Here is a 25,560-nt window from a genome sequence, read left to right on the forward strand (position 1 = left end):
TATTACAGAAAGAGATGGAATGGTGCTCTGGATGGGGAGGGGGAGGGAGGAGAGGGAGTGAGAGTGAGAGTGGGAATGGGAAGGGAGCAGGTTGGAGCATCACTGGATGAGGGTTGATGGGGGAGCCCCGAGTTCACAGACTGACGGTCAGAGTAACGCTGCCTCCTGCTGCCTGCAGGTCCCGTTGCATCCTCCCCCGCGGAGTGAGACAACTGGCAGACTTCTCTGGGTGAGGTCAGAGCAGCACGTCCTCAGTGATTTTCCCTCTCAGCCCTGCCCATCTTCTCAATTAGAAACCAATGGCCAGGGCATCACTGCACATTTGGTCTTCAAAAGAATAAATATTTGTATTGAGCCAGTCCTTTGCCTCGTTTGATAAACCACTCTGGAGGGTGGTGTAACACAACGTTAACTCTCGGCTCTCCAGCCTGCAGGCTGAGGGAAGGAGCAGCAAGAGACCAGTGGGGATACTTCCAGGAGTTGGGCCGACCATGATCTTCCAACGTGCTCGTGGTCAGTGACTGGTAGCTCCAGCTCGGCAGTGGGGACACAAGAGACTGCAGATACTCATAGAGTGGTACAGCATGGAAACAGGCCTTTCGGCCCAACTCGTCCATGGTGCCCACCAAGCTAGTGCCCTTTGCCCACATTTGACCCAAATCCCTCTGAACCCCTCCTCTCCATGTACTTATCTGAATGTCTTTTAAGTGTTGCTGTACCTGCCTCACCCACTTCCTCTGGCAGCTTGTTCCATATACGCACCACCCTCTGCGTGAAGAAGTTGCCCCTCAGGTCCCTTTTAAATCTTTCCCCTCACACCATCAACCTATGCCCCCCTAGTCTTTGGTTCCCCAACCCTGGGAAAAGACTGTGTGTGTGTTCACCCGATCTATACCCCTCATGACACTGGAATCTGGAGCACAAACAATCTTGACTAGATAAAATATCTTTATGAGTCACATGTACATGGAAACACACAGTGAAATGCACCTTTTTGCGTAGTGTTCTGGGGCATCCCGCAAGTGTCGCCACGCTTCTGGCGCCAACATAGCGTGCCCACAACTTCCTAAACTGTATGTCTTTTGGAATGTGGGAGGAAACCAGAACACCCGGAGGAAACCCATGCAGACTGCGCTGTAATAGCGTTACGCTAACCGCTACCTGCTGGAGGTACTGGTGTGGAGGGGAGATCCCCTGACATGATGAGATCTGTGACAGTGCGGGAGGTGGTATTCGTTGGTGGGGTCACGGTGCAGGGGTTGGTATGAGGAGGTATCCATCCTGATCCAGGGTTTCAACCCAAAACGTCAACAGTTCCTTTCCCCCCCACAGATGCCACTGAGTTCCTCCAGCAGATTGTTTGTTGCTGCAGGTAGGCAGAGCACAGCCATGCTGAGGGATCCCTTCTGAGACGCCATCTCCTGAATCTGTCAGTAACCAAAGGCTCCATCTGGTGCCGGGACCGGATTTCAGGGACCTCTTGACACAGTTTGCAGAAGAGCATCCTCCCTGTATCCTGCGCAGACATCGATAAAGAGAAACAAGAGACTGCAGATACTGGAATATGGAGCAACAAGCGATCTGCTGGAGGAACTCAGTGGCTGCAGGATTCTGATGCCGGGTTTCCATCAGAAACGTCAACAATTCATTTCCTTCCATAGATGCTGCTCGACAGCTGAGTTCCTCAAGCAGATTGTTTGAGACATCAATGTTCTGGGGTCTTCCCTCTGGACCCCTGTCTTGGTACTGGGACCTCCCTGTGCATCCCTCTCACTGATGTTCTGAGCTGGGAGCCCCTCTCATATTCCAGGGAATCGTCGCAGATTCCCTGCTCATACCATGTCTGGACTCTGCTTCCCTCTGCTGGTGGAGCCCTCAGTTGTGGACACTGAAGTAACTACCTTATTCCAAGAAGCAGTGGACGTGATTGGCTCCCTCTGCTCACTGTGTTCTTGTAGGTGACAGAGATTGAATTGAAGCATTTAATTTGTCTACAACTGTCCTCCACTCCATATATTTCTGCTGAAAGTACCCTGCTTGAACAGGAGGACATCGCAGTCGTTCCACCCCCCCCCGTACATATATCCCTCACTGTGCATACATATACTTGTGCATATAACAATAAACTCCATTTTAACGTTGTAGTTCCTTTAAGTTGTTTCCTCATTAAAGGGATTAAAACACTGAAGGAGGCCATTTGGCCAATCGAGCCCATGCTGGCCCTCTGCAGTCCCATTACCCTACCTCATCACTGTGACCCTGGAGATGTGACTGGCAGCTGTAAACCCCCAAAGTCACTCTGCCTGCGTCCATGTGATTGGTTGGCACAAGACCTGACTACACACCATTCATCTTGAACATTGGCCTGAAGCTAATAGTTTAAAGTCTCATCCAAAGAGATGAGTTTTCTGCCAGTGCTCCACTGCTCTGGAGGAATTCAGACACAACAGATCGCAGATGCTGGAATCTGGAGCAACACACAAGGTGCAGGAGAAACTCAGCGGGTCAGGCAGCATCTGTGGGGGCAAATGGACAGTTGACATTTCAGGTCCAGATGAAAGGTCTCCACGTGAAACATCAACTGTCCACTTCTTCCCCACAGATGCTGCCTGACCCACTGAGTTCCTCCAGCATCTTGTGTGTTCCTTCGGAGGAATGGGCAGTGTCACACCCCTGGAGTGGGTCTTTGGATCGGTATTGGTTTATTATTGTCACTTGTACCGAGGTACAGTGAAAAACTTGTCTTGCATACCGATGGTACAGGTCAATTCATTACACAGTGCAGTTACATTGAGTTAGTACAGAGTGCATTGATGTAGTGCAGGTAAAAACAATAACAGTACAGAGTAAAGTGTCACAGCTACAGAGAAAGTGCAGTGCAATAAGGTGCAAGGTCACAACAAGGTAGATCGTGAGGTCATAAACTGAGGGGAGCACACTGCACCAGAGAATACAGTGAGAGAGACTGAGCAAAGGGGGAATGGAAAGGAGATGCTCTTCTTCCCCCATCGTTTTCTCCGAAATGTCCTCCCTCAGCTTACCCTGTGTCAAAGGCACAGACACAGCCATGTGACACAATGCAATAGTAGTGTTTGAGAGGCATTTAGACAGGCACATGAACATGCAGAGAATGGAGGGATACCGATCATTGCAGGCAGAAGGAGTTAATTTAAGCTGGCATCATCGCCAGCACAGACATGGTGGGCTGAAGGGCCTGTTCCAATGCTCTACTGGTCTATATTCACGTTCTATGTGACACAAAGGCTCACCTTGCTAATCCTTGTCTCCATGGAGTTTACTGTTCATGCCCACTGCATCCCCTCTGTGATACAATTGCAATACTAACTTGCATTGATGCTAATACTAATTTACAGTATCCTTCTACTAATCTACATCCTCATGAGGCCAAAGGCCTAGGACATGGGGTGGCACAGCAGTGCAGCGGTTAGTGTTGCTGCCTCACAGCTCCAGTGACCCGGGTTCAATCCTGACCTCGGGTGCTGTCTGTGTGGAGTTTGCACGTTCTCCCGGTGACCTCATGGGCTTCCTCCTGATTCCTCCGGTTTCCTCCAACATCCCAAAGACGTGCGGATTTGACTGCTGAAAACTAGAAACATAGAAAACCTACAGAACAATACAGGCCCTTCGGCCCACAAAGCTGTGCTGAACATGTCCCTACCTTAGAAATTACTAGGCTTACCCATAGCCCTCTATTTTTCTCACGTCCATGTACCTATCCAACAGTCTCTTAAAAGATCCTATCGTATCCGCCTCCACCACCGTTGCCGGCAGCCCATTCCACACACTCACCACTCTCTGAGTAAAAACTTACCCCTGACATCTCCTCTATACCTACTCCCCAGCACCTTTAACTTGTGTCCTCTTCTGGCAACCATTTCAGCCCTGAGAAAAAGCCTCTGACACGATCAATACCTCTCATCATCTTATACACCTCTATCAGGTTCCCCCTCATCCTCTGTCAGTCCAAAGAGAAAAGGCCGAGTTCCCTCAACTTGTTTTCATAAAGCGTGCTTCCTAATCCAGGCAACATCCTTGTAAATCTCCTCTGCACCTTAATTACCCCAGGTATAAGTGGGTAGCAAAAGAACCAAAGAAGTGTTGATGAGCATGTGAGCAACTTATAAGGGGTAAAGGGAAATAAGGAGCGGGAAATAGGACTGATGGGATTGCTCTGCTGGGAGCTAGCACAGACTCCGTGGGTCAAATGACCTTCTATGTTGTGGTTAGTAAACTTCATGGGAGTAATATTGAAAGGAAAGTATTAGAGAGGTTACCAAAAGCTTGACCAAGGAGGCTGGTTTTAAGGCAAAAGGAGTCAGAGGAAGGTGGGATCCAGAGCTCAGGGCCTAGGCAGGTGTAGACATTGATTGTTTTGAAGAAGTGATGAAGATGATTGATGCTTTGTTGTTCACATGGACAGTAAAGCATTTGCTAAGGTTCCTCATGGTGGGCTGATCCAGAAGATCAAGTTGCATGCGATCCACGGTGAGTTGGTAAGTTGGCTGCAAAATTGGCTTGGTCATAGCAGACAGGGTAGTTCCTCTGGCTGGAGGTCTGTGGCCAGTGGTGTTCTGCAGGGATCAGTGCTGGCACCTCTGTTGTTTGTGGTATATACAAATGATCTGGATGAACATGTAGGTAGTTTGATTCATAAGTTTTCAGACGACACAAAAATTGGTGGAGTTGTGGAGAGTGAGGAAGGTTGTTAAGGATACAGCAGGATATAGACCAGCGGGAAATGTGGGCGGTGAAATGGCAGATGGAGTTTAATCTGGACAAGTCTGGGGTGTTGCACTTTGGGAAGCCAAAAGTAAGAAGAGAGTACACAGTAACTGGCAGGACACTTGGGAGGATTGATGTACAGAGGGATATTATTCAGATCTTGATTCCTGTAAAAGTGTTAGTTTCGCTTTTACGGGAGTCATGAGCTGAGAGTGAGAGTCTCATTGATTGGCTAATTGGTGGGCACTTTAACCAATGAAAGGGAGGTGTTGTTAGGTGGTGAGGCCATTGTGAGAGTGGGCCAGTGTGAGAGTGGGGAGCTGAGGCTTTGGCTCAAGAAGCTTTGGTGAGGAGCAGGTTCAGGTTTTTAATTTCTTATTCATCCTTAGCACTTGACTCAGTGTCGGCAGGATGGAAGTCAGGGCAGTCGAATGCTCCTCCTGCAAGATGTGGGAAGTCAGGGAACCTCATGGACTCCCTGATGACCACGTCTGCAGGAAGTGCACCCAGCTGCAGCTCCTGACAGACCAGGTCAAGGAACTGGAGCTGGACTTGGATGTACTCCGGATCATCAGGGATGCTGAGATCACAGATGAGAATTTTACTGAGATTTTCACAGCCAAGGTGCAGACTTAAGGTAGATGGGAAGTCATATTTGACTAATTTTAGAAGTGTTTGAAGAGGTAACCAGGAGGGAAGGTGAGGGTAGGGCAGTGGATGTTCTCTATTTGGACTCAGCAAGGCCTTTGACAAGCTCTGCATGGCAAGCTGATCTGGAAGGTTGGGTCCCATGGAATTCAGGGAGGGCTGGTCAGGTAGATTTAGAATTGGCTCGGAGGTCGGAAGCAGAGGGTGGTGGTTGGAGGTTGTTTCTCAGAATGGAGGCCGGTGACTCGTGGTGTGCCACAGGGGCTGGTGTTGGGACCCTTGTTATTCATTATTTATATAAATGATTTGGATGTGAATGCACAAGGCTTGATCAGTAAGTTTGCGGATGACACAAAATTAGGAGGTGTTGTTGGTAGTGAAGAAGATTATCATAGATTACAGGGGGATCTTGATCAGTTCGGGAAGTGGGCTGAGGAGTGGCAAATGAGGTGATGCATTTTGGAAAGTCAAACCATAGTAGGACTTGTACTGTGAATGGTAAGGGACCAGGGAGTGTAATGGAACAGAGGGACCTAGGAGTACAAGTGCATAGTTCGTTGAAAGTGGCATCACAGGTAGACAGGGTGGTGAAAAAGGCGTTTAGCATGCTGGCCTTCATCAGTTAGGGCACTGAGTACAGGAGTCGGGACATTATGTTGCAGTTGTACAAATCACTGGTGAGGCTGCTCTTGGAGCACTGTGAGTGTATGGAACGAGCTGCCAGAGGATGCGGGTGAGGTAGGTACAACAGGATCATTTAAGAAGCACTTGGATAGGTACACGGAGGGGTGGGGCTTGGAGGGATATGGGCCGAACGTGGGAAATTGGAACTAACTGGGTGGACAATGTGGTTGGCATGGACTGGTTGGGTTGAAGGGGCCTGTATCCATGCTGTATTGTTCTGATTCTATGACTCTATCCTGGGGTGCATCCATATCTCCCTGAAAGTGGCAACACAAGTGGAAACGGTGGTAAAGGAAGCTTACGGCGTACCTACCTTCAGTCGGGGTGTTGCGTATAGAAGTTTCGAAGTCACGTTGCAGCTGTATAAAACTTTGGTCAGGCCACACTTGAGTACTGTGTGCAGTTCTGGTCACCCCATTACAGGAAGGATGTGGAGGCTTTGGAGAGGGTGCAGAAGAGATTCACCAGGATGCTGCCTGGATTGAAGTGTATTAACTATTAAGGAGAGATTGGACAAACTTGGATTGTTTTCTCTGGAACACTGGAGGCTGAGGGGAGACCTGATAGAAGTTTATAAAATTATGAGAGGCAGAGATAGGGTAGACAGTCAGAGTTTTTTTTCCCCAGTGGGGAAATGTGAAATACTAGAGAGCATGATATTAAGGTGAGAGGGGGAAGGTCTAAATGAGATTTGCGAGGCAAGTTTTTTAGAATGGTGGGTGCCTGGAACGGGTTGTCAGGGGAGGTGGTGGAGGCAGTATGACAGCAACATTTAAGAGACATTTAGACAGGCACGTGAACAGGCTGGGAATGGAGGGATACGGACCATGTGCAGGCATCCGTGTTGGCACAGACATGATGGGCCAAAGGGCCTTTTCCTGAGCTGTGCTGTTCTATATTCTACGAAGGCACACCTTTCAATGGAAATAGGACAGAGGGCAGGTATGTTGGCTGGTTGTCTGGGTACCGGACCATCGTAGCTAAACTACTTGACCAGGGAGACGCACTGTTGCTGACGGACATGGGGTTCTTGTTAGGCAATGCTTCTGTAAAGGAATTCTCATCCTTGTTTTCAAATCCCAAACAAGTTGGGGAATTTACAGTCAAATGATTAACAAAACTGAAATAAAAATCCAGTTCAGGTAAACATGGCTGTAAAACTGGAGACACGAGAGACGGCTGGTGCTGGAGTCTGGAGCAACAAACAAGATATTGGGGGAACACCATGGGTCGGGCAGCATCTGTGGAGGGAAACGGACAGTGGATATTTCGGGTCAAGACTCTTCACCTGGACCCAGAACTTGACCGGACACATTGACTGTCCATTTCCTACCACAGATGCTGCCTGACCTGCTGAGTTCCTCCGGCATTTTTGTTTGTTAGCTGTAAAACCACTGGTTTGTCATAAAAACCCAACCTTGCTGATGTGCTTCAGGGAAGGAAGAGGACATTCGGCCCCTCAATCCTGTTGCATCATTCAATGGCTGACCTGACTGTAACCTCAGCTCTGCATCCCATGTGCCTCCACCCCTGGCTTATCAAGAATCCATCTCCCTCAACCTCAAAAACATTTAGATTCTGCTTCCACTGACCTTTGAGGAAGAAAGTTCCAAAGATTCGTGACCCCTGAAAGAGAAAATTCATGTCATCTCTGCCTTATATGGGTGAGACTTTATTTTGAACTGTGACCCCTCATTCTAGATTCTCCCACAATGGAAAACGGCCTCTCCACATCCACCCCTCTCAAGATCCCTCAGGAACTTCAACGTTTCAATAATGTGTCCCCTTTTGGACTCCAGCTGATACAAGTTAAACCAGCCTGGCCAACACGTGAGTCTTAACCCAAACAGCCCAATGAATCGCTCAGTTCAAGGACAATATAATGGCTTTGCCGGTGACTCTGTGGACACAGGAATGCAAACAAAAATGACCAGCAGTGAAAATATCTCGAGTGGAGGAGGGGGAACCAAGACTGTGAAACCAGAGAGCGATCTGTATAGAAAGACAAGCAGGGATAATGGGGAGTGACTGTGGGTCAGCAAGTCCAGAACAGGCAGAGGGGTGTGGGTTGAGCTAAACTTTATGTATTCCTCTGCCGCTCTGAATACACCCTCCTCCCTGTCCACATTGAACATCCTGCTTCCCATCTCCCGGCCTTCACACAAATGCCGAAACACTTCAGAGTTTGGAGTAAACCGGTGCCAATTGTTGCAGTGTTGCACAGTAACACCACAGAGAACGGGTCTGGTGGAAAGCGACGGGGAATATCAATGAGCTCTCTGACCGGGGGTGGTGGGAGGGTGAGAAAGACTCCCTTGTGCAGTCAGCTTGCTGAGTACAATACAGGGTATTTGTTCCAATCCGGACGATGTGTCCTTACTTCACTTCTATTTGAAAGAGGTTATCCATTACAGGAAGACGGGATTTACCAATGGACCGTCTGATGTTCAGGCAGCAGAGTGTGAGGGGTTCTACAGAGGAGGATCCCTGGGCTTGAGAACCTGGGATCACTCTCTCAGAATAAGAGAGTGGGCAGTTTGGGATGAAGCTGAGGAGGTGATACTCTTTGGGAGGTCTAATGTATGGGGAAAATATACAGTTAATGCTAGGACCCTTAACAGCATTGATATACAGAGGGATCTTGGGGTCCAAGTCCATAGCTCACTGCAAGTAGATAGGGTGGTAAAGAAGGCATCTGGCACACTTGCCTTCATTGGTCAGGGCATTGACTACAAGACTCAGGAAGTTATATTGCAGCTGTATAAAACTTTGATTAGGTTGACTTGGAGTATTGTGTGCAGTTCTGGTCACCTCATTACAAGAAGGATGTGGAGGCTTTAGAGAGGATGCAGAAGAGGTTTACCAGGATGCTGCCTGGATGAGAGGGTCTGAGCTATAAGGAGAGGTTGGCACACGTGAGTTGTTTTCTCTGGAGCAGCGGAGGCTGAGGGGAGACCTGATGGAAGTTTATAAGACTGTGAGAGGCACAGATAGGGTGGACAGTCAGAATCTTTTTTCCCAGGGTAGAAATGTGAAGAATTAGAGGACATGCACCTAAAGTGAGTGGGGTGAGTTTAAAGGAGATGTGTGGGGCAGGTTTTTAGCGCAGAGAGTGGTGGGTGCCTGGAATGTGCTGCCAGGGGTGGTGGTGGAGGCAGATGTGATAGTGGTGTTTAAGAGGCTGTTAGGTAGACACATGAATGTGCAGAGAATCAAGGGGTATGGATCATGTTCAGGGAAAAGGAAACTAGTTTAGTTTGGCATCATGTTCGGCACAGACGTTGTGGGCCGAAGGGCCTACTCCTGTGATGTTGCGTTCTAAACGTCTTCACCCAGAGAGTGGCGAATCTTTGAAAACTCAGTCACTGAGTTCAATCAAAGCAGGAAATGGCACATTTCTGGATGTTGGGAGTGGAGGGATGTGGGGATGGTGCAGGACGTAGATCAGCCGTGTTATTGATGAATAGTGGAGTGGGTTTGAGGGGCTACATCGCCCACTCCCATTCTTACAATGTTTCCCAGGCACTGAATGCCAGACGGGGAGAGGAAGAGTCCAGTATCCGGGCACGGGCTGCTGGTGAGTGTCCGAGGCCCAGGCATAAGGTGGCCTTGGAGACACTGGACAGTAACACCCCCTCATCAATGTGACCTCGCTCTCCCCCAGCACCCTTCTCTTCCCACCCCAACGCAGCCCTTCCCACCTCACCCTCGCCCCCAAACCAACCTCCCCATCATGACCGCACCCTGATCCACCCCTTCATTGCACTGACCTCATCCTGTCCCCATCCCAATGGTGACCTTACTCCACCCCCCGAACTGCCCTCAGCACCTCCTCACCCACTCCAAAACTGCCCTCCCATCTACCTCCACACTAATACCACCCCCACCCACAACCCACTGGGCAATGCACCCTCATCCCCCTGTCCCAAGCCACATCATTGTGTTAAAAGGGCAGGCACGGTAATGTAGCAGTTAGCATAACACTATTACAGCGCCAGCGATCCGCGTTCAATTCCTGCCGCTGTAAGGAGTTTGTATGTTCCTGCCGCTGTAAGGAGTTTGTATGTTCTCCCCATGTGTCTGCGTGGGTTTCCTCCGGGTGCTCTGGTTTCCTCCCACATTCCAAAGATGTATGGGTTCAGAAGTTGTGGGCATGCTAAGTTGGCGTCGGAAGTGTGGTGACACTTGTGGGCTGCCCCCAGAACAATTTTCACAAATATGCATTTCACTGTGTGTTTTGATGTACATGTGACTAGTAAAGATATCTGATCTTAAGTATCCTGACTGACAGCATCAGTCTGGTACAGCAATTCAAAGTACCTACAGGAGGCACTGCTTCAAGAAGGCAACATCCATCATCAAAGATCCCCACCATCCAGGCCGTGCCATCTTCTCACAGCTCCCATCGGGCAGGAGGTACAGAAGCCTGAAGTCCCCACACCACCAGGTTCAGGAACAGCTACTTCCCTTCAACCATTCGGTTCAAGAACTGACCGGCACAACCCTAATCACTACAGTTTAGCAACACAATGACCATTTTGATCACTTTGCACTGAAATGGCCTTTTTTTTGTTCCAATTGTGTTTTTTCTTCTAAAAATTGTTTTTGTGTATCACATCCTGCCTGTGATCCCATTTGCCCACACAGGACACTTGCCCCTGTTGGGTTTTCTTTTGAATGGGGGGGGGGGGGGCATGTGCAGTGTAAACAGGGAGAACAGGCTGAAACTGAATGACTTCCAAGAGGACATTGGACAAATACTTAAAAAGGAAAATATTTTTGGAGAGCGGAACATGAAGCTAATTTTTGAGGCTTCCAAGCAGCTAGCACAGATGTAATGGGCCAAATGGCCTCCTTTCTGTTCAGGGGGTTGAGGAGCCTCATTTGAATGATCTACCTGGTGACTTATTCAATAACTGCATTCGCTCTTTCCTTAAAACATTGCTTTAATTCCAGGTTACATGTGATTCACAAAGTCAGAAAGGTTACTTCCCTTAAGAAGTAAAGACAGAGACTGCTGGAAACACTCAGCAGGTCAGGCAGCGTCTGTGGGGAGAGAAGCAGAGTTAATGGTTCCGGTCGAAGACTCTTCATCAGAAGCGAGAAGTGTGTGGAGAGGGGTGGAGGGAGCAAAGGGAACATCTGTGATGGGGCGGTGTCCAGGAGGGTGCAGGCTGTTGGTGCCATCTGAGGGAGGGAGCGAATGCTTGTTAGTCTCAGCTGATCTGTCTGAAGGAGGTGTGCAAAGCGGTGCTGAGTGAAGGCAGAAAGCAGCAAGCAGTTCCAGAACGGTGAAATATAGAACATGGACAATGCTGGAAATACTCAGCAGGTCAGGCAGCAGCTGGGGGGAGTGAAAGACTGAGCCTTGATGGCCTGATCTCAGAAGTGGTCCTCTCTCTTTACAATATTTTTATTAAATCCATGAAAAAAATACAGAGTACATGCATCAAAAAAGAAAGTAAAAATACTACTGAATACATTGTAATAAGTCATACTTAGGATTACAATACTCTAAATCAATAATCACATATAGTAGTTAGCTAATAAGGAAAGAAAAAAATTGAAATATTTTATTACAAAAAAAAATCTACCCCCACTACCAAGACCCGAATCTGTTAGATAGAAACAGCAAGGAAAAACCTTAAAAAACATAACAGAGTCAGCCAATGTCTGCCTTTTAGTCCCCAAATCAGAGATTTTGAAAATAATTCAGAAAAGGTCCCCACGGGGTTTGAAAGTCTAGGTTAGGTTCAAAAACTGAACAGTGAATCTTCTCTAGATTCAAGTATGACATAACATCCGGCAACCATTGTGCATGCATAGGTGGAGTAGCTTCCTTCCATTTAAGCAATACTGCTCTCCTGGCTATAAGAGAAATAAAAGCCAGAATATGTAAATCAGAAGCCTTCAAAGTTATATCTTTTTCTCCAACAATCCCAAATAGTGCAGTCAAAGGATTAAGTTTAAAATTTATTTTAAAAAGTACAGAAAAAGTATGAAAGACCTCTGTCCAATGTTTTATAAGACCTGACAAGTCCAAAACATGTGAATTAAGGAAGCCACTCCGTTACTGCATTTATCACAGTAAGGAGATATATCAGAATAAAAACGGGATAGTTTATCTTTAGACAAGTGAGCTCTATGGACCACTTTAAATTGAAGGAGAGAGTGACGAGCATATAATGACGAAGTATTAACCAACTTGAAAATTTCATTCCAAGTTTCCTCGGAAATTGACATCTGCAAATCTTGTTCCCAAGCGTTTTTAATTTTATCTAGTGGCACCTTCTCATTCCTAGTAATCTGTCATAAATATTAGATATTGAACCATCCTGAAAGGTTTCCAACTTAAAAATTACATCTAATAAATTCTTATCAGGACACAAAGGAAAAGAATGTAATTGAGATCGAAGAAAATCTCTAATTTGTAAATATCTAAAAAAATGAGTTTTTGGTAAATTATACTTGGTAGACAATTGTTCAAAAGAAGAAAGGTTTCCTCTGACAAACAGATCTTGAAAACAAGTAATACCTAATTTGTCCCACTCTTTAAAAACCACAACAGTCATAGAAGGTTTAAAAAAGTAATTAGAGAAAATGGGACTGGACAAAGAAAAACTCAATAAACCAAAATATTTTCTAAATTGTAACCAAATCTTCAAGGCATGTTTAACTACTAAATTATCTGTTAGTTTAATTAATGAGAAAGGAAGTGGAGAACCAAGCAGAGAAATAATAGAAAATTTTTTAACAGAGTTAATTTCCAAAGAGACTCATACTGAACAAGCCTCTCGATTAATGTAATATAACCAAAACGTAAGATTTCGTATATTGACTGCCCAGTAATAAAATCTAAAATTAGGTAAGGCTAAACCTCCATTCTTTTTAACCTTCTGAAAGTGAGCTTTATTTAGTCTAGGATGTTTATTATTCCGTATGTAGGAAGATATAATTGACTCAAGAGAGTCAAAGAAAGATTTAGGAATAAAAACAGGTAAAGCCTGAAATAGATATATAAATTTAGGTAAAATATTCATTTTAATAACATTAATTCGGCCAATCAATGATATAGAAAGGGGAGACCAACTTGATAAAACCCTTTTCACATAGTGTAATAAGGGAAAAAAATTTTCTTTAAATAAATGCTTATAATTTTTAGTAATTGACGCTCCCAAATAGGTAAAATGATTTCTTACAATTTTAAAAGGAATATTAATATCAAATGGTACCAAATTATTCGGAGGAAAAATTTAACTCTTGTATAAGTTCAGTTTGTAGCCTGAAAAATGACTAAAGCGAGAAAGTAAAGAAAGCAATAAGAGGTAAGGAGGCTTCAACATTAGATATAAAAAGTAATAAATCATCAGCATATAGAGAAACTTTATGGTTAATACCTCTTCTGGAGATACCAAAGATATCTCTAGATTCTCAGAAAGAAATAGATAAAGGTTCTAAGGCCAAATCAAAGAGCAAAGGGCTCAAAGGATATCCTTGTCTGGTTCCACGTTGAAGTTTAAAAGATTTAGAATTTTGAAAATTAGTAAGAATTCGAGCAGAAGGGGATAAATAAAGTAATTTAATCTATTGGATAAAATCAGGCCCAAAATTAAATTTCTCTGAAGTTTTAAATAAGTAATTCCATTCAATCCGATCAAAGGCCCTCTCAGCATCGAAAGATATCACACATTCTGATAGAAGCAGTCCTCAAGCCTGTGCCTGCTTCCTTTCCTTCAGCCTGGGTAGCATGTTTCCCAGAGCGTGCAGGACCATGTGGGCTTGTGTCGCAGTCAGCAGGAACTCGTTTCCTGGCACTTGCTGCTGAACCTGCTCACAGGTCGCCACTATCAGGGGTACGAGCGGGCCCAAGCTGTACAGGTTCCGGCTCTGAGCTTCCAGTGCCTTCATGTGTCCATGAAGGGTAGACAGGTAGTGGGAGCAGTTCCTGAGTTTACATTGCGTGTCGGCCAGCGAAGTGCGCGCCTGCTTGATTTGCAGCAGCTCTCCTGTCAACCCGCTCAGGGTCTCGGCCGCCTTCTCCACTTCCTTCTCCAGCTCCGGGATCTGCCTGGCGATCCGGGCCAGGTCCTCCTCGTCCCTCTTGATGCCCGCCACCACCTGGGAAAGCTCCTCCGAGGCTGCCTCCACCTCTGACTTCCTGTACACGCGCTCCTTCTCAAAGGCCACCGCCATGGGGATCCCTGCAAGGAGACGCACCGCAACCCTCAAGATGAAGCCACGGAAGCTGACCCTCGGGCACACAACCCCGTCACGCCTCCTGCTCCACCCACTGACCCCACCCAACACCCATAACCAGCACAGGTCGAGCCTGTGACTGCCTCTCCCTTCCCTCACCACCTCCCAATCCTTACCCGACACACAATGGCATCATTGCCTTCCAGCCCTCTGTCCCTGGATACTGTGATTATCAACCCTCCTCTCCCTCCAGAAAAGACACTTGTAGAGAGGGACATGGTTTGGAGGGATAGGGGCCAAACGTGGCCAAATTGGACCAGTAAAAATTTTCTTGTAAAAATTGTGTATAATTTATATTTTTCTTGTGAATGCTGCTTATCTGATGCTCTGTGCCTGTAATGCTGCTGCAAGTAAGTTTTCCATTGCACCTGTGCACACATGGACTTGTGTAGATGACAATAAACTCCACTTTGAGCTTAGATGGGGACCTTGGTCAGCAGGGGTGACTTGGACCGAAGGGTCTGTTTCCTTGCCGTATGACTCTGTTCCCTACGGTTGGTCAAGTGGGTTAACCCCCTAAACTCTGCATTCTGCCCAACCCCCTCCTCACCCTCCCACTCCTCCCCCTCCACCTGAGCTGAATTCCCCCTCTTCCTTCACACCTGGAAGCTCCCTGAAATGTTTTGTTTTGCCAGTTGGAGCCCAGATCAGAAGAGTGCAGAACTCTGGAAGTGTTAGAGGGCTGGAGGGGTCACCAGTGGATGAGGTGACCATAGAGGCAGTTTTAAACAGAGGCATTAGGGTGCCAGGAGCCAGTGCAAAGGGGTGAACTCAAGGTGATAGGTGACAGGGTATTGCACAAGATCATGGGCAGTGGGGTTTCAGATGGTCAAGTTTCCAGAGGGTGGAGGATGGTTTCCAGCCTGGAATGCAAGTAGATAGGGTGGTAAAGAAGGCACACAGCATGTTTGCCTTTATCTGTTGGGGCATTGAGTGTAAGAGCCAGGAAGTCATGTTGCAGCTGTATAACACTCTGGTTAGGCTGCACTTGGAGTATTGTGTGCAATGATACACTTCGGGAGATCGAATTTGAAGGCAGAATACAGGGTTAATGGCAGGACTCTTAGCAGTGTGGAGGAGCAAGAGGGATCTTGGGGTCCACGTCTATAGATCCCTCAAGGTTGCCACACAGGTTGATAGGGTTGTTGAGAAGGCGTATGGAGTGTTGGCCTTCATTAGTCGGGGTATTGAGTTCAAGAGCCGCGAGGTGATGTTGCAGCTCTATGGAACTCTAGTCAGACCACACTTGGAATATGGTGTTCAGTTCTGGTCGCCTCATGATAGGAAGGATGTGGAAGCTTTAGAGAGGGTGCAGAGGAGATTTACCAGGATGTTGCCTGGATTGGAGAGTATGTCTTATGAGGATAGGTTGAGTGAGCTAGGGCTTTTCTTTTTGGAGATGAGGAGGATGAGGGGTGACTTGTTAGAGGTGTACAAGATGATAAGAGGCATAGATCAAGTGGACAGTCAGAGACTTTTTCCCAGGGTGACAATGGCTAACATGAGGGGACATAATTTTAAGGTGATTGGAGGAAGGTAAAAGGGGGATGTTAGGGGTAAGTTTTTTACACAGAGAGTGGTGGGTGCGTGGAACGCACTGCCTGCAGATGTTGTGGGGGCAGATACATTAGGGACATTTAAGAGATTCTTAGATAGACACATGAATGATAGAAAAATAGGGGGCTATGTGGGAGGGAAGGGTTAGATAGATCTTAGAGCAGGATAAAATGTCAGCTCAACATTGTGGGCCGAAGGGCCTGTACTGTGCTGTAATGTTCTATGTTCTATGTTCTGGTCATCCCATTATAGGAAGGATGTGGAGGCTTTGGGGAGGGTGCAGAAGAGGTTCACCAGGATGCTGCCTGAATTAGAGGGCATGTGCTATAAGAAGGGGTTGGACAAGCTTGGGTTGTTTTCTCTGGAGTGGCAGAGGCTGAGTGGAGACCTGATAGAGGTCATTAAGATTATGAGAGGGATAGATAGGGTAGACAGTCAGAATCTTCCCAGGGTAGAAATGTTGAATACTAGAGGGTATAGTTTTATGGTGAAAGGAGGAAAGTTTAGAGGAGATGTGTGGGGAAAGTTTTTTAGAGCGGTGGGTGCCTGGAACATGCTGCCAGGTGTGGTGGTGGAGGCAGATACGATGTAGGCATTTAAGAAGCTTTTAGATAGGCACATGAACGTGCAGGGAATGGAGAAAGGTGGATGACGTGCAGGCAGAGGGGATTAGTTTAATTTGGTATTGTGGTCAGCACCGATGTATTGGGCCGAAGGGCCTGTTCCATTGCTGTACTGTTCTATGTCTGTGTTCCAATGTGTTGGATTAATTGGGACTGAAGGTACAGATGAGGTGCAGTCACATGGAGCAGTCTGCCTGTGTAGGACTCGGGGTGGCGCAGTGGTGCAGAGGGGTAGAGCCGCTGCCTCACTGCTCCAGTGACCCAGGTTCAATCCTGAGCTTGGGCATTGTCTGTGTGGAGTTTGCACATTCTCTCTGAGACTGTGTGGGTTTCCCCCGGGTGCTCCTGTTTCCTCGTACAACCCAAAGTCGTGAAGGTCGGTGGGCTAATTGCTAGTATGTAGGTGAGGGGTAGAATCTTGGGTGGGGTGGGGTGGGAGGGGTTGATGGGAATGTGGACAGAATCCATGGAAAATTAGTTGGGGAGTGGGAATGCTTTGAAAGTTGCAAAGACTCTCAATGGGCATTGCAGTCTATCTCATTTAGAAGTATGAAAGTTTGCGTTGTAAAGTGCCCCCACTTACCAATACATGGGATAACGAAAGTCAGGCCAATTCCTATGTCTCTCCCCGTCTGCTTCTCTCCCAGTTTGGCCCTGGCTGTTGCCAGGGACTGCTTTGCTTGTCTGAGCCATGCAGTGGCACTTTGGACCTGACCCTCGACCTGCTTCCTCTGGTCAGCCAAATCCGCCAGCTGCTCCTGTGTAGATGCGAGGCTGGCCTGCAGCTCTCCCTGCCTCTTGCTCAGCTTGCCCTGCTGAGACGTCAGCTCCTCACAACCTGTATCGACGAGGCTGACAATGTTGCTGGCGGCCTCCTCCGCAGCCAGTATCTCCCTCTGTGCCACCTTGGCCTTTCCCTTGATCTCCTCGCACAAGGAGTTGCTGAGTTCATCGGACGGTGCACTGACCACAAGTTCCAGCACAGACAACACGGAAGAGATGCCTTTGAGGAAGTGTGGCAGTGTGGCCTCCTCGAAGTTCCTCTCGTAATCCTCCATTGGCCTAGACTGTCAGAAACAATTGACACCACTCAGCAGAGTTTGAAATCTATCATCGAAGATCCCCACCATCCGGGCCATGCCATCTCACGGCTACCGTCGGGCAGGAGATACAGAAGCCTGAAGTCCCACACCACCAGGTTCAAGGACAGCTACTCCCCTTCAACCATTTAGTTCTTGAACCAACTGGCAAAACCCTAATCACTGCAGTTTAGAAACACTATGACCACTTTGCACTAAAATGAACTTTTTTGTTCTACTTGTGTTCTTTCTCGTAAAAAAAATCTTTAATTTGTTTTTCTGAATGCTGTTTATCTGATGCTCTGTGCCTGATGCTGCTGCAAGTAAGTTTTTCATTGCACCTGTGCACGCATGGACTTGTGCATCTGACAATAAACTCAACTTTGACTTTGACCACTTAAGCTAAGCCTGCTGACACTGACAGTGCAGCACATCCCAACGGTCCTTCCCGAGTAACCACGGCCCACGTCACCCACCTCCCTGACCACCATGCAGGGTAGAGGACCAGAGCTTAGGACAAGAGTTCAGGACAGGAGCTGACCTTGGGTACCCTGATAGAGGAGTGAGAGGCAGGCAGAGGTGGGAAGCAGACAAACATAAGTAAAGGTGAATTGAGGAAGTATAGAAGAGGAAGTCCCAAAGGTAACAGGCCCAGTGGGAGAGTCCAGGTGGAAGAAGAGGGCTGGAGGTGGGGGAACGGGTCATTAGGAGGGGTAGAGGACTCCCTACTGAAGAAAAGGACACGGAGGTGGAGGTGACAGAAAAAGAGCTCGGGCACCGTGCCGGGCATGGAATTCGTTGAGGTGGGGGCGCAGAGGTACAAAGGGGAGGCCTTTGCTGAGAACAGACCGCTCGGCCTCAGGGAGGGGCAGGTTGAGGGGGGGATGGTAAAGACGGCAGGGGTTAGAGTTTGGGCTACAGGAGGAAGGGTGGGGGGAAGGTCAGGAGGGGGGGGCTGGGCTGGTGAGAGGAAAGGGGTGACAGGGGTTGGGAGTGGTAAAGGGGTGATATTGAGCTTCCCCTTTTCCTATCTTCAGTCCTGAAGAAGGGTCCTGACCCAAAAAGTTGACCGCCTGCTTTTCTCCACGGATGCTGCCTGACCTGCTGAGAACCTCCAGCATCATCGTGTTTTTCATCTAGATTGCAGCACCTGCAGTCCTTTGTTTCTCTACCTGTGACTTCATCTGGTCTCGACCCAAAATACCAACTGTCCATTTCCCTCCACAGATGCTACCTGACCCGCAGAGTTCCTCCAGCATCTTGTGTGTTGCTCCAGATTCCAGCATCTGTAGTCTCTTGTGTCACTGAATGTTTCCAGGGTTTGACAGGTAGATGTTACACGGTTTACAGGTACATGTGTACCGATGTTTCTCCAGGTTGGTCTCCCTAGAACCAGGACTCACCACCTCAGAATAAGGAGTTGTCCATTTGTGGCAGAATTGAGAAGAAGTTTCTTCACTCAGGCGGTGGTGAATCTTTGGGATTCTTCACCACAGAAGGTCCAAGGCAGACATTGATAGACATTTTAGGAATCAATGGACATGGTGTTGGTGCTGAGGTAAAAGGTCACAGAACCTTATTGAATGGTAGAGTGGATGGGAGGGAGGAAGGAAAGGCTGGTGTGAGGGAGAGGGGGAAGGAGAGGGTGAGAGATGGAGAACTGACAGCAATAAAGAGAGACGGGAGGAGAGGGGAAGGAGTAGCTGTTGGTAATTGGTTTATTATTGTCTCATATACTGGGATACAGTGAAAAACTTTTGTCTGCATGCCATCCAGACAGATCATTCCATACACCAGTGTAGTGAGGTAGTGAAAAGGAAAACAGAATGCAGAATAAAGTGTCACAGTTACAGACAAAGTGCAGTGCAGGTAGACAATAAGGTGCAAGGGCCACGACGAGGTAGATTGGGAGATCCGTTAGCACATGGGAGGTCTGTTCAAGAGTCTGATAAACAGTGGGATAGAAGCTGTCCTCAAAGTGAAACTAGAAAGAAGAAAGCGAAGTAGAAGGGGGCGGGGGGTCAAGGGGGATGAGAGCTCTGTTTGTCGGAACAGAGCAAACAGAACAATGTGACGGGTGTTTCCAATGACGACGGGGCAACATGGAGACAGGTGGGAGTGTTGAGAACGAGTGACCAGAGATACAAGGTTAATCATGGAATGGTATTAAGCAGGAGTTCAGTCGATCCATCGACAATGAAAGAGTGTTCGAACTAATGGCATTATAGAATAAAATAAAGTTTTATAGAAAATCTCTCGGACTGAATTGGTTGAATGCACTGTGGTGGGACATGGTTCACATTCAATAGAAAGGAGAGACTGATCTTCAGAGAAACCTGTAAAACAGGGTTCTGGTTTGGCCGATGTAGTAATCACCATGGAAACCTATTAATGCAAGTTCTGGATTGGCTGATGTAGGAATCACCATGAAAACCTGTAAAACTGAGCTGGAGCAAAGCTAAAGGAAGAAAGGTCCTCCTCCTGAACTGTTAGCTCTGTTTCTCTCTCTACAGGCACTGCCTGACCAGCATTGCCTGCCTTTAATGGTGGGTTAACTGGCTACTGTAGGTAACCCCTTGTGCAGGTGGGAGGAGGAGAATGGGGGATTGAGGGGAAGGAGTTGATGGGTGTGCAAAAGAGAATGGGTTACATGGAAATAGGTGGGGAATGGGACTGATAGGATTGCGCTGACAGCTGGCATGGACTCATTGGGCCGAATGGCCTTCTTCTACCTTGTAAGGAAAATACAAAACGTATAAACAGGAAATGGGTTAATGAGATAACAGGTGATTGTCCATCAGCGAGCTGTTTACAGGAGACCACTGGTGGATAGGACCATCCAAAGTTATGGTGTCAGTTGCCTGGGCGGCACAGAGGCACAGCAGGTGGAGTCATTGCCTCACAGCTCCATGGACGCGGCTTCAGATCTGACCTCCACCCCTGTCTGCGTGGAGTTTGCACATTCTCCCTGTGACTGCATGGGTTTCCCCCGTGTACTCCGGTTTACATAGAACATTACAGCACAGTACAGGCCCTCCAGCCCACAAGGTTGTGCTGACATTTTATCCTGTTCTGAGATCTATCTAACCCTTCCCTCCCACATAGCCCTGCATTTTTCTATCATTCATGTGTCTAAGAGTCTCTTAAATGTCCCTAATATATTACAACCTCTGCAGGCAGTGTGTTCCACGCACCCACCACTCTGTGTAAAAAACTTACCCCTGACATCCCCCTTATACCTTCCTCCGATCGCCTTAAAATTATACCCCCTCATGTTAGCCATTGTGGCCCTGGGAAAAAGTCTCTGACTGTGCACTCGAGCCCTAGCTCACTCAACCTATCCTCATAAGACATGCTCTCCAATCCAGGCAGCATCCTGGTAAATCTCCTCTGCACCCTCTCTAAAGCTTCCACATCCTTCCTATCATGAGGCGACCAGAACTGAACACAATATTCCAAGGTTTCCTCCCACATCCCAGACACAGGCAGGTTGGTAGGTTAATTGGCCGCTGTAAATTGCTCCCTAGTGGGTGGGTGAGTGGTGAAATCTAGGGGGAGGTCAATCAAAATGTGGGGAGAATAATATGGGATTCGTGTAAGATCAGCGTAAATGGATGCTTGATGGCCAGCACAGACTCGATGGGCCAAAGGGCCTGTTTCCCTGCTCTTTGTGTCTAAAACTGCTCACCTCATCCTGTTGTGCCTAACCTTGATAGAATTCCAAAAGCACAGAGCAGAGTAAATGGTGGTTAATTGTGGGTGTGGACTTGGTGTCTTGAAGGACCTGCTTCTGTGCTCTATCTCTCTGTGACTCAGTGTTATCCTCTGTACAGACTGACCATCTCTGAGCAGTCAATGTGTGATCCATCCTCTGCCTGCACTTCATCTCTTGTCACAGACATTCTGGATCCAGCTCACAGTCACCCACATAAAGCAGCCTTTGTATGACAGACCTTTCTCAGTTGTAACCAGTCCCGGTCTCTCTGAATGAGTCTTTATGTCAGACAAGGGATGCCAGCGAGGGAGATTTTCCCATCTTTGGGACAGTTCAATGAGCACACATTTTCTTTTGTCCAAAGACATCACTCTTGTTAGTCTCTGGGTTCTGGTTAAAGCTGACCTTTGCACACCCATTCTGTGCTGTGGGTATCACACAGTGGCCAGATGCTCAGATGATAAGTCACTGCGGGAGAAGACTGGAGACACACCGTCCGAAACAGAGGGCAAGTGGGCATGGTCAAGGTGTGCTGAAGGACCTGTATAACATCCCAGTGAAAGCAAAGCAAGATACCACTGGAAACCAGGAATAAAATCACTGAAGGAGGGAGAGGTACAGCAGCCACTGGGAAGAGCTAACGTTTCTCATCAGTCAAGCACAGAACTGTTGTGCCACAAGATGAGGCCCTTCAGTCCATCATGTATTTGCTTGGATGAGCATGAATTATTTGGACCAGTCCCACTTCCCTGCTCGTGGTTCATACCACTACAGGTCATGGCTCACTGAATGCTCGTCTAACTACATAGAACATAGATCAGTACAACAATATCTGTGACAACCATGATGCCAATTTAAACTGCACATCTGCCTGCACATGGTTTGTGTCCCTCCATTCCCTGTCCGTTCGTGTGACACAAACACCACTCTCAGATCTGCTTCCACCATTCCCCCAGGCAGCCTGTTCCAGGCACCCACTGCTCTCTGTGTAAAATTCTTGCCTTGTAAATCTCCTTCAAACGTTCCCCCTCTCACCTGACAGCTACGTCCTGTGGTATCTGAGGTACCTGCTGAATGTGATGAGGACCTCTGCCTCCATCAACCTTTCAGACACAGAGTTCAAGGTCACAAGTCACTGTGTGAAATCATTTTCATCTCTCACCCCCCCCCCCCCCAAGTCCTTTCGTCAATCCCCTTCATTCTGTGTGTGCTTTGGCTCCCATTCCCCAACCCTCACCACCCCGACACCCCTCCTCCCAACTCCAACCAGCAACCCTTTCTCCTTCACTCCATCAAACCCCTGAATCATTTCAACTACCTGTTAAATCTCCCTTTAACTCTCTCTGCTCTGAGGATAACAGCCCAAGTATCTCCTGTCCATCCACCATGTGCTCTATTAACCTTTCCCTCAACCTCTTCTGACTCACACAATCATGTAGCAGAGAAACAGGCCCTTCGGTCCACCATGTCCATGCTAACCATCAAAGACCTATCTGTACGAATCCCATTTACCAGTACTTGATCTGTAGCTGTCTCTGCCTGGGTGATTCAAGTGCTTGTCCAGATACTTCTTAAACATTGTGGGAGTTTTTGCCTTCACCGCCTGCTCAGGCAGTGCGGTCCAGATCCCACCACTCTCTGAGGGATAAGGTTCTCCCTCAGATCCCCTCTAAAACCTCCACCCCTTACCCTAAACCCATCCAGTTTTAAACACCTCCGCTGTGGGCAACAGCTTCCTACTCTCTATCCCATCTCAATGCCCCTCATCATTTTGAACACCTTTATCAGCTCCCCTCTCATCTCCTCCTCCCCAGGGAAGACGAGCCCAGCCTATGCCATCTCTCCTCCACAGAATGAAATTGACCAGCTGGTAAGGTGGGCAGAGCAGAGGCGGATGGAATTTAATCATGACAAGGGTAAGGTGATGCATTTTAGGGGTCAAGTAAGGGTTGGACATGCACCATGAATGGTAGGGCCCCAGAGGGTGCTGAGGAACTGGGGGACCTTGTTGGACAAGTCCAAGGATCCCTGAAGATGGCAGTACAGGTTGGCAGGCTGATGGAGAAGGTATATAGGATATTTTTCATTTGCTCGGGCACAGAATATAAGATGTCGATTGTATACAATTTTATAAAATGTTGGTGAAGCCACAGCTGGAATATTACGTGCAGTTCTGGATACCACATTAAAGGAAGAATGCCATTGCACTGGAGAAGGTGCAGAGGAGATTCCCCAGGATGTGGCCTGGGAGAAAGTACAAGGGATAGTTGGGAGTAACCAACAGAACGAGACCAGAACATCGAACAGTACAGCACAGGAACAGGCCCTTCAGCCCACCAGACCATGATGCCAATTTAAAGTAATCCTTTCCGCCTGCACATGGTCCGTATCCCTCTAATCCCTGCGGATTCAGGGAATCCTACAACCCTACAGGCCCACCCAGTTTAATATCCTCAACCAATTTGGGAATGTGACATTGGGCTCCCTCAGCCGATCACTGATCCAGATGTGAACAGCTGGGGCCCGGACCCCGATCCCTGTGGTGCCCACCAGTCACCCTGGGAACGGACAGTTTACTTCCACTCTTTGCTTCCTGTCTGTGAACCAATTCTCAGACCGGTCATTATCTTCCGCCCAGTTCTGCCTGCTCTAACCTCGTCAACCACCTCCCGCCTGGGACTTCATTGAACGCTTCTCGAAACTCCAAACACACCACATCCACTCTTTCCTCCTTTACTGGTGTCGTCTGCAAAGAACTCCAGCAGATTAGTCAAATATGCTTTTATTTCATATACCTACGCTGGCTCTGATCAATCCTGCTGTTATTTTCAAGCAGTTATGTTATTACATCCTTCGTGATAGACCCCAGCATTGTCCCGTCACTGGCGTTCGGGACTTCCTCTCTCCCGGCTACACTGCCCCGCTCTCTCCCTCTCTCTCCCGGCTACACTGCCCCGCTCTCTCCCTCTCTCTCCCGGCTACACTGCCCCGCTCTCTCCCTCTCTCTCCCGGCTACACTGCCCCGCTCTCTCCCTCTCTCTCCCGGGTATACTGTCTGCCAGCATACCGTCCCCCTCTCTCTCTTGCAGGTCCCTACTCTCCTCTCCCGGGGGTACACCGCCCTATATCCCAGGTATACGGTCGCCCTCGCTCTCCCGGGGGTACACCGCCCTTATCTCCCTCTCTCCCGGGTATACCGTCCGCCTCTCTCTCCCGGGCGCTCTGCCCTCCTCTTATCTCCCGGGATAAATCTGTTTTTCTCTCCTCCGCTCAGTTCAGGGACAACTGTCGCTCGCTCTGTGCGGCGTCTCCCTCCGTTTCGGGCCGTCCCGCTGTCATGGGGTTCTGACCCCCGTCTATGTGTCTGTGGAGCAACCCTGCTGGAGGAACTCAGCGGGTCGAGAGGCGCCTGTGGAGGGGGAAATGGACTGTCGACGTTTCGGGTCGAGACCCTGCATCAGAACTGAGAGTGGACTGTTCCTCTGACCCGGGCGAACGATGTCTCTCCGTCTCGGGCGGGCTGCGCTCTCGGGCTCTCCGTCCCGGGTGAACAATGTCCACCTCTGTCCCCCGCGGACACCCCCTCTGGATCTCTGCCCCAGCCAGGCTGTACCCCTCCATGTCTTGGTTGGATGTTGTCCCCCAGCGCCCACATGTGCTTCACTGGTTACCTTTCGTCTGGGTGAATCGCTTCTCTCTCTCTGTCCCGGACCAGCTGCCCACCCCCCAGTCCTAGGGTTATCGGTCTGTTCCCGAGAGTCAGGGATCCCAGGAGTCAGGAGTTGCAGAATAACGGGGGGGGGGGGGGGGGGAGAAAAGGAGACAGAGGGTGAAGCAGTAGCGGGGGCTGAGGAAGGGAGGAGCCGGGTGTTGGAGCAGGGCAGGGGAAGGTTCACTCTCTTACCTTGATTGCAGGGGTTCAGGCGGCCAACAGTGCGAGAGGTGGCAAGGCGCTGGGAAGCAACGGCGCAGTCGGGATTCTGTAGCGCAAAGTGTGACTGGACTGGTCCTTCGCCAACGGCGCCAGGGCGAGGGTGGGGTTTGCGGGTGACGACGAAGAAAAAAGGGGAACCAAAAGCGAAATTAGGGAACTTATTTGGTCGGTTTGAGGGTCAGGCAAGGTCGCCGGGGGTATCGGAGCTTTACTGGAAAGCGGATCACTGCTGAATGTGCGGCTGAGACAAGTCCGGGGAGAGGAGGGAGGCTGCAGAGAGATGAGGGTCGGTCAGAGTGAAGGGGGAAAGGCGGAAGGAAC

At 48.4% G+C, this 25,560-nt stretch overlaps 1 protein-coding gene across 1 annotated transcript; it reads right to left on the bottom strand.

The window, feature by feature from the left end:
- Positions 1 to 11,531: 11,531 nt before the first annotated feature.
- Positions 11,532 to 25,009, bottom strand: LOC127568694 (uncharacterized). The gene is made up of 3 exons (XM_052012735.1): positions 24,977 to 25,009; positions 17,095 to 17,578; positions 11,532 to 14,276 (listed from the first exon to the last, which is right to left on the bottom strand). Exons 2-3 carry the CDS (start codon positions 17,567 to 17,569, stop codon positions 13,783 to 13,785), a joined length of 969 nt encoding a protein of 322 aa, XP_051868695.1. The 5' UTR covers positions 17,570 to 17,578; positions 24,977 to 25,009; the 3' UTR covers positions 11,532 to 13,782.
- Between the last annotated feature and the right edge of the window lie 551 nt (positions 25,010 to 25,560).

The sequence above is a fragment of the Pristis pectinata genome, chromosome 3 (genome assembly GCF_009764475.1).
Source record: "Pristis pectinata isolate sPriPec2 chromosome 3, sPriPec2.1.pri, whole genome shotgun sequence".
Classification (NCBI taxonomy): Eukaryota; Metazoa; Chordata; class Chondrichthyes; order Rhinopristiformes; family Pristidae; genus Pristis; species Pristis pectinata.

Coding starts and splice junctions, on each gene's coding strand:
- LOC127568694 (XM_052012735.1), bottom strand. CDS start 17,569: ATGGAGGATTACGAGAGGAACTTCGAGGAGGCCACACTGCCACACTTC. Junction 14,277..17,094: donor TTTCGTTATCCCATGTATTG/GTAAGTGGGGGC, acceptor GTCTCCTTGCAG/GGATCCCCATGGCGGTGGCC.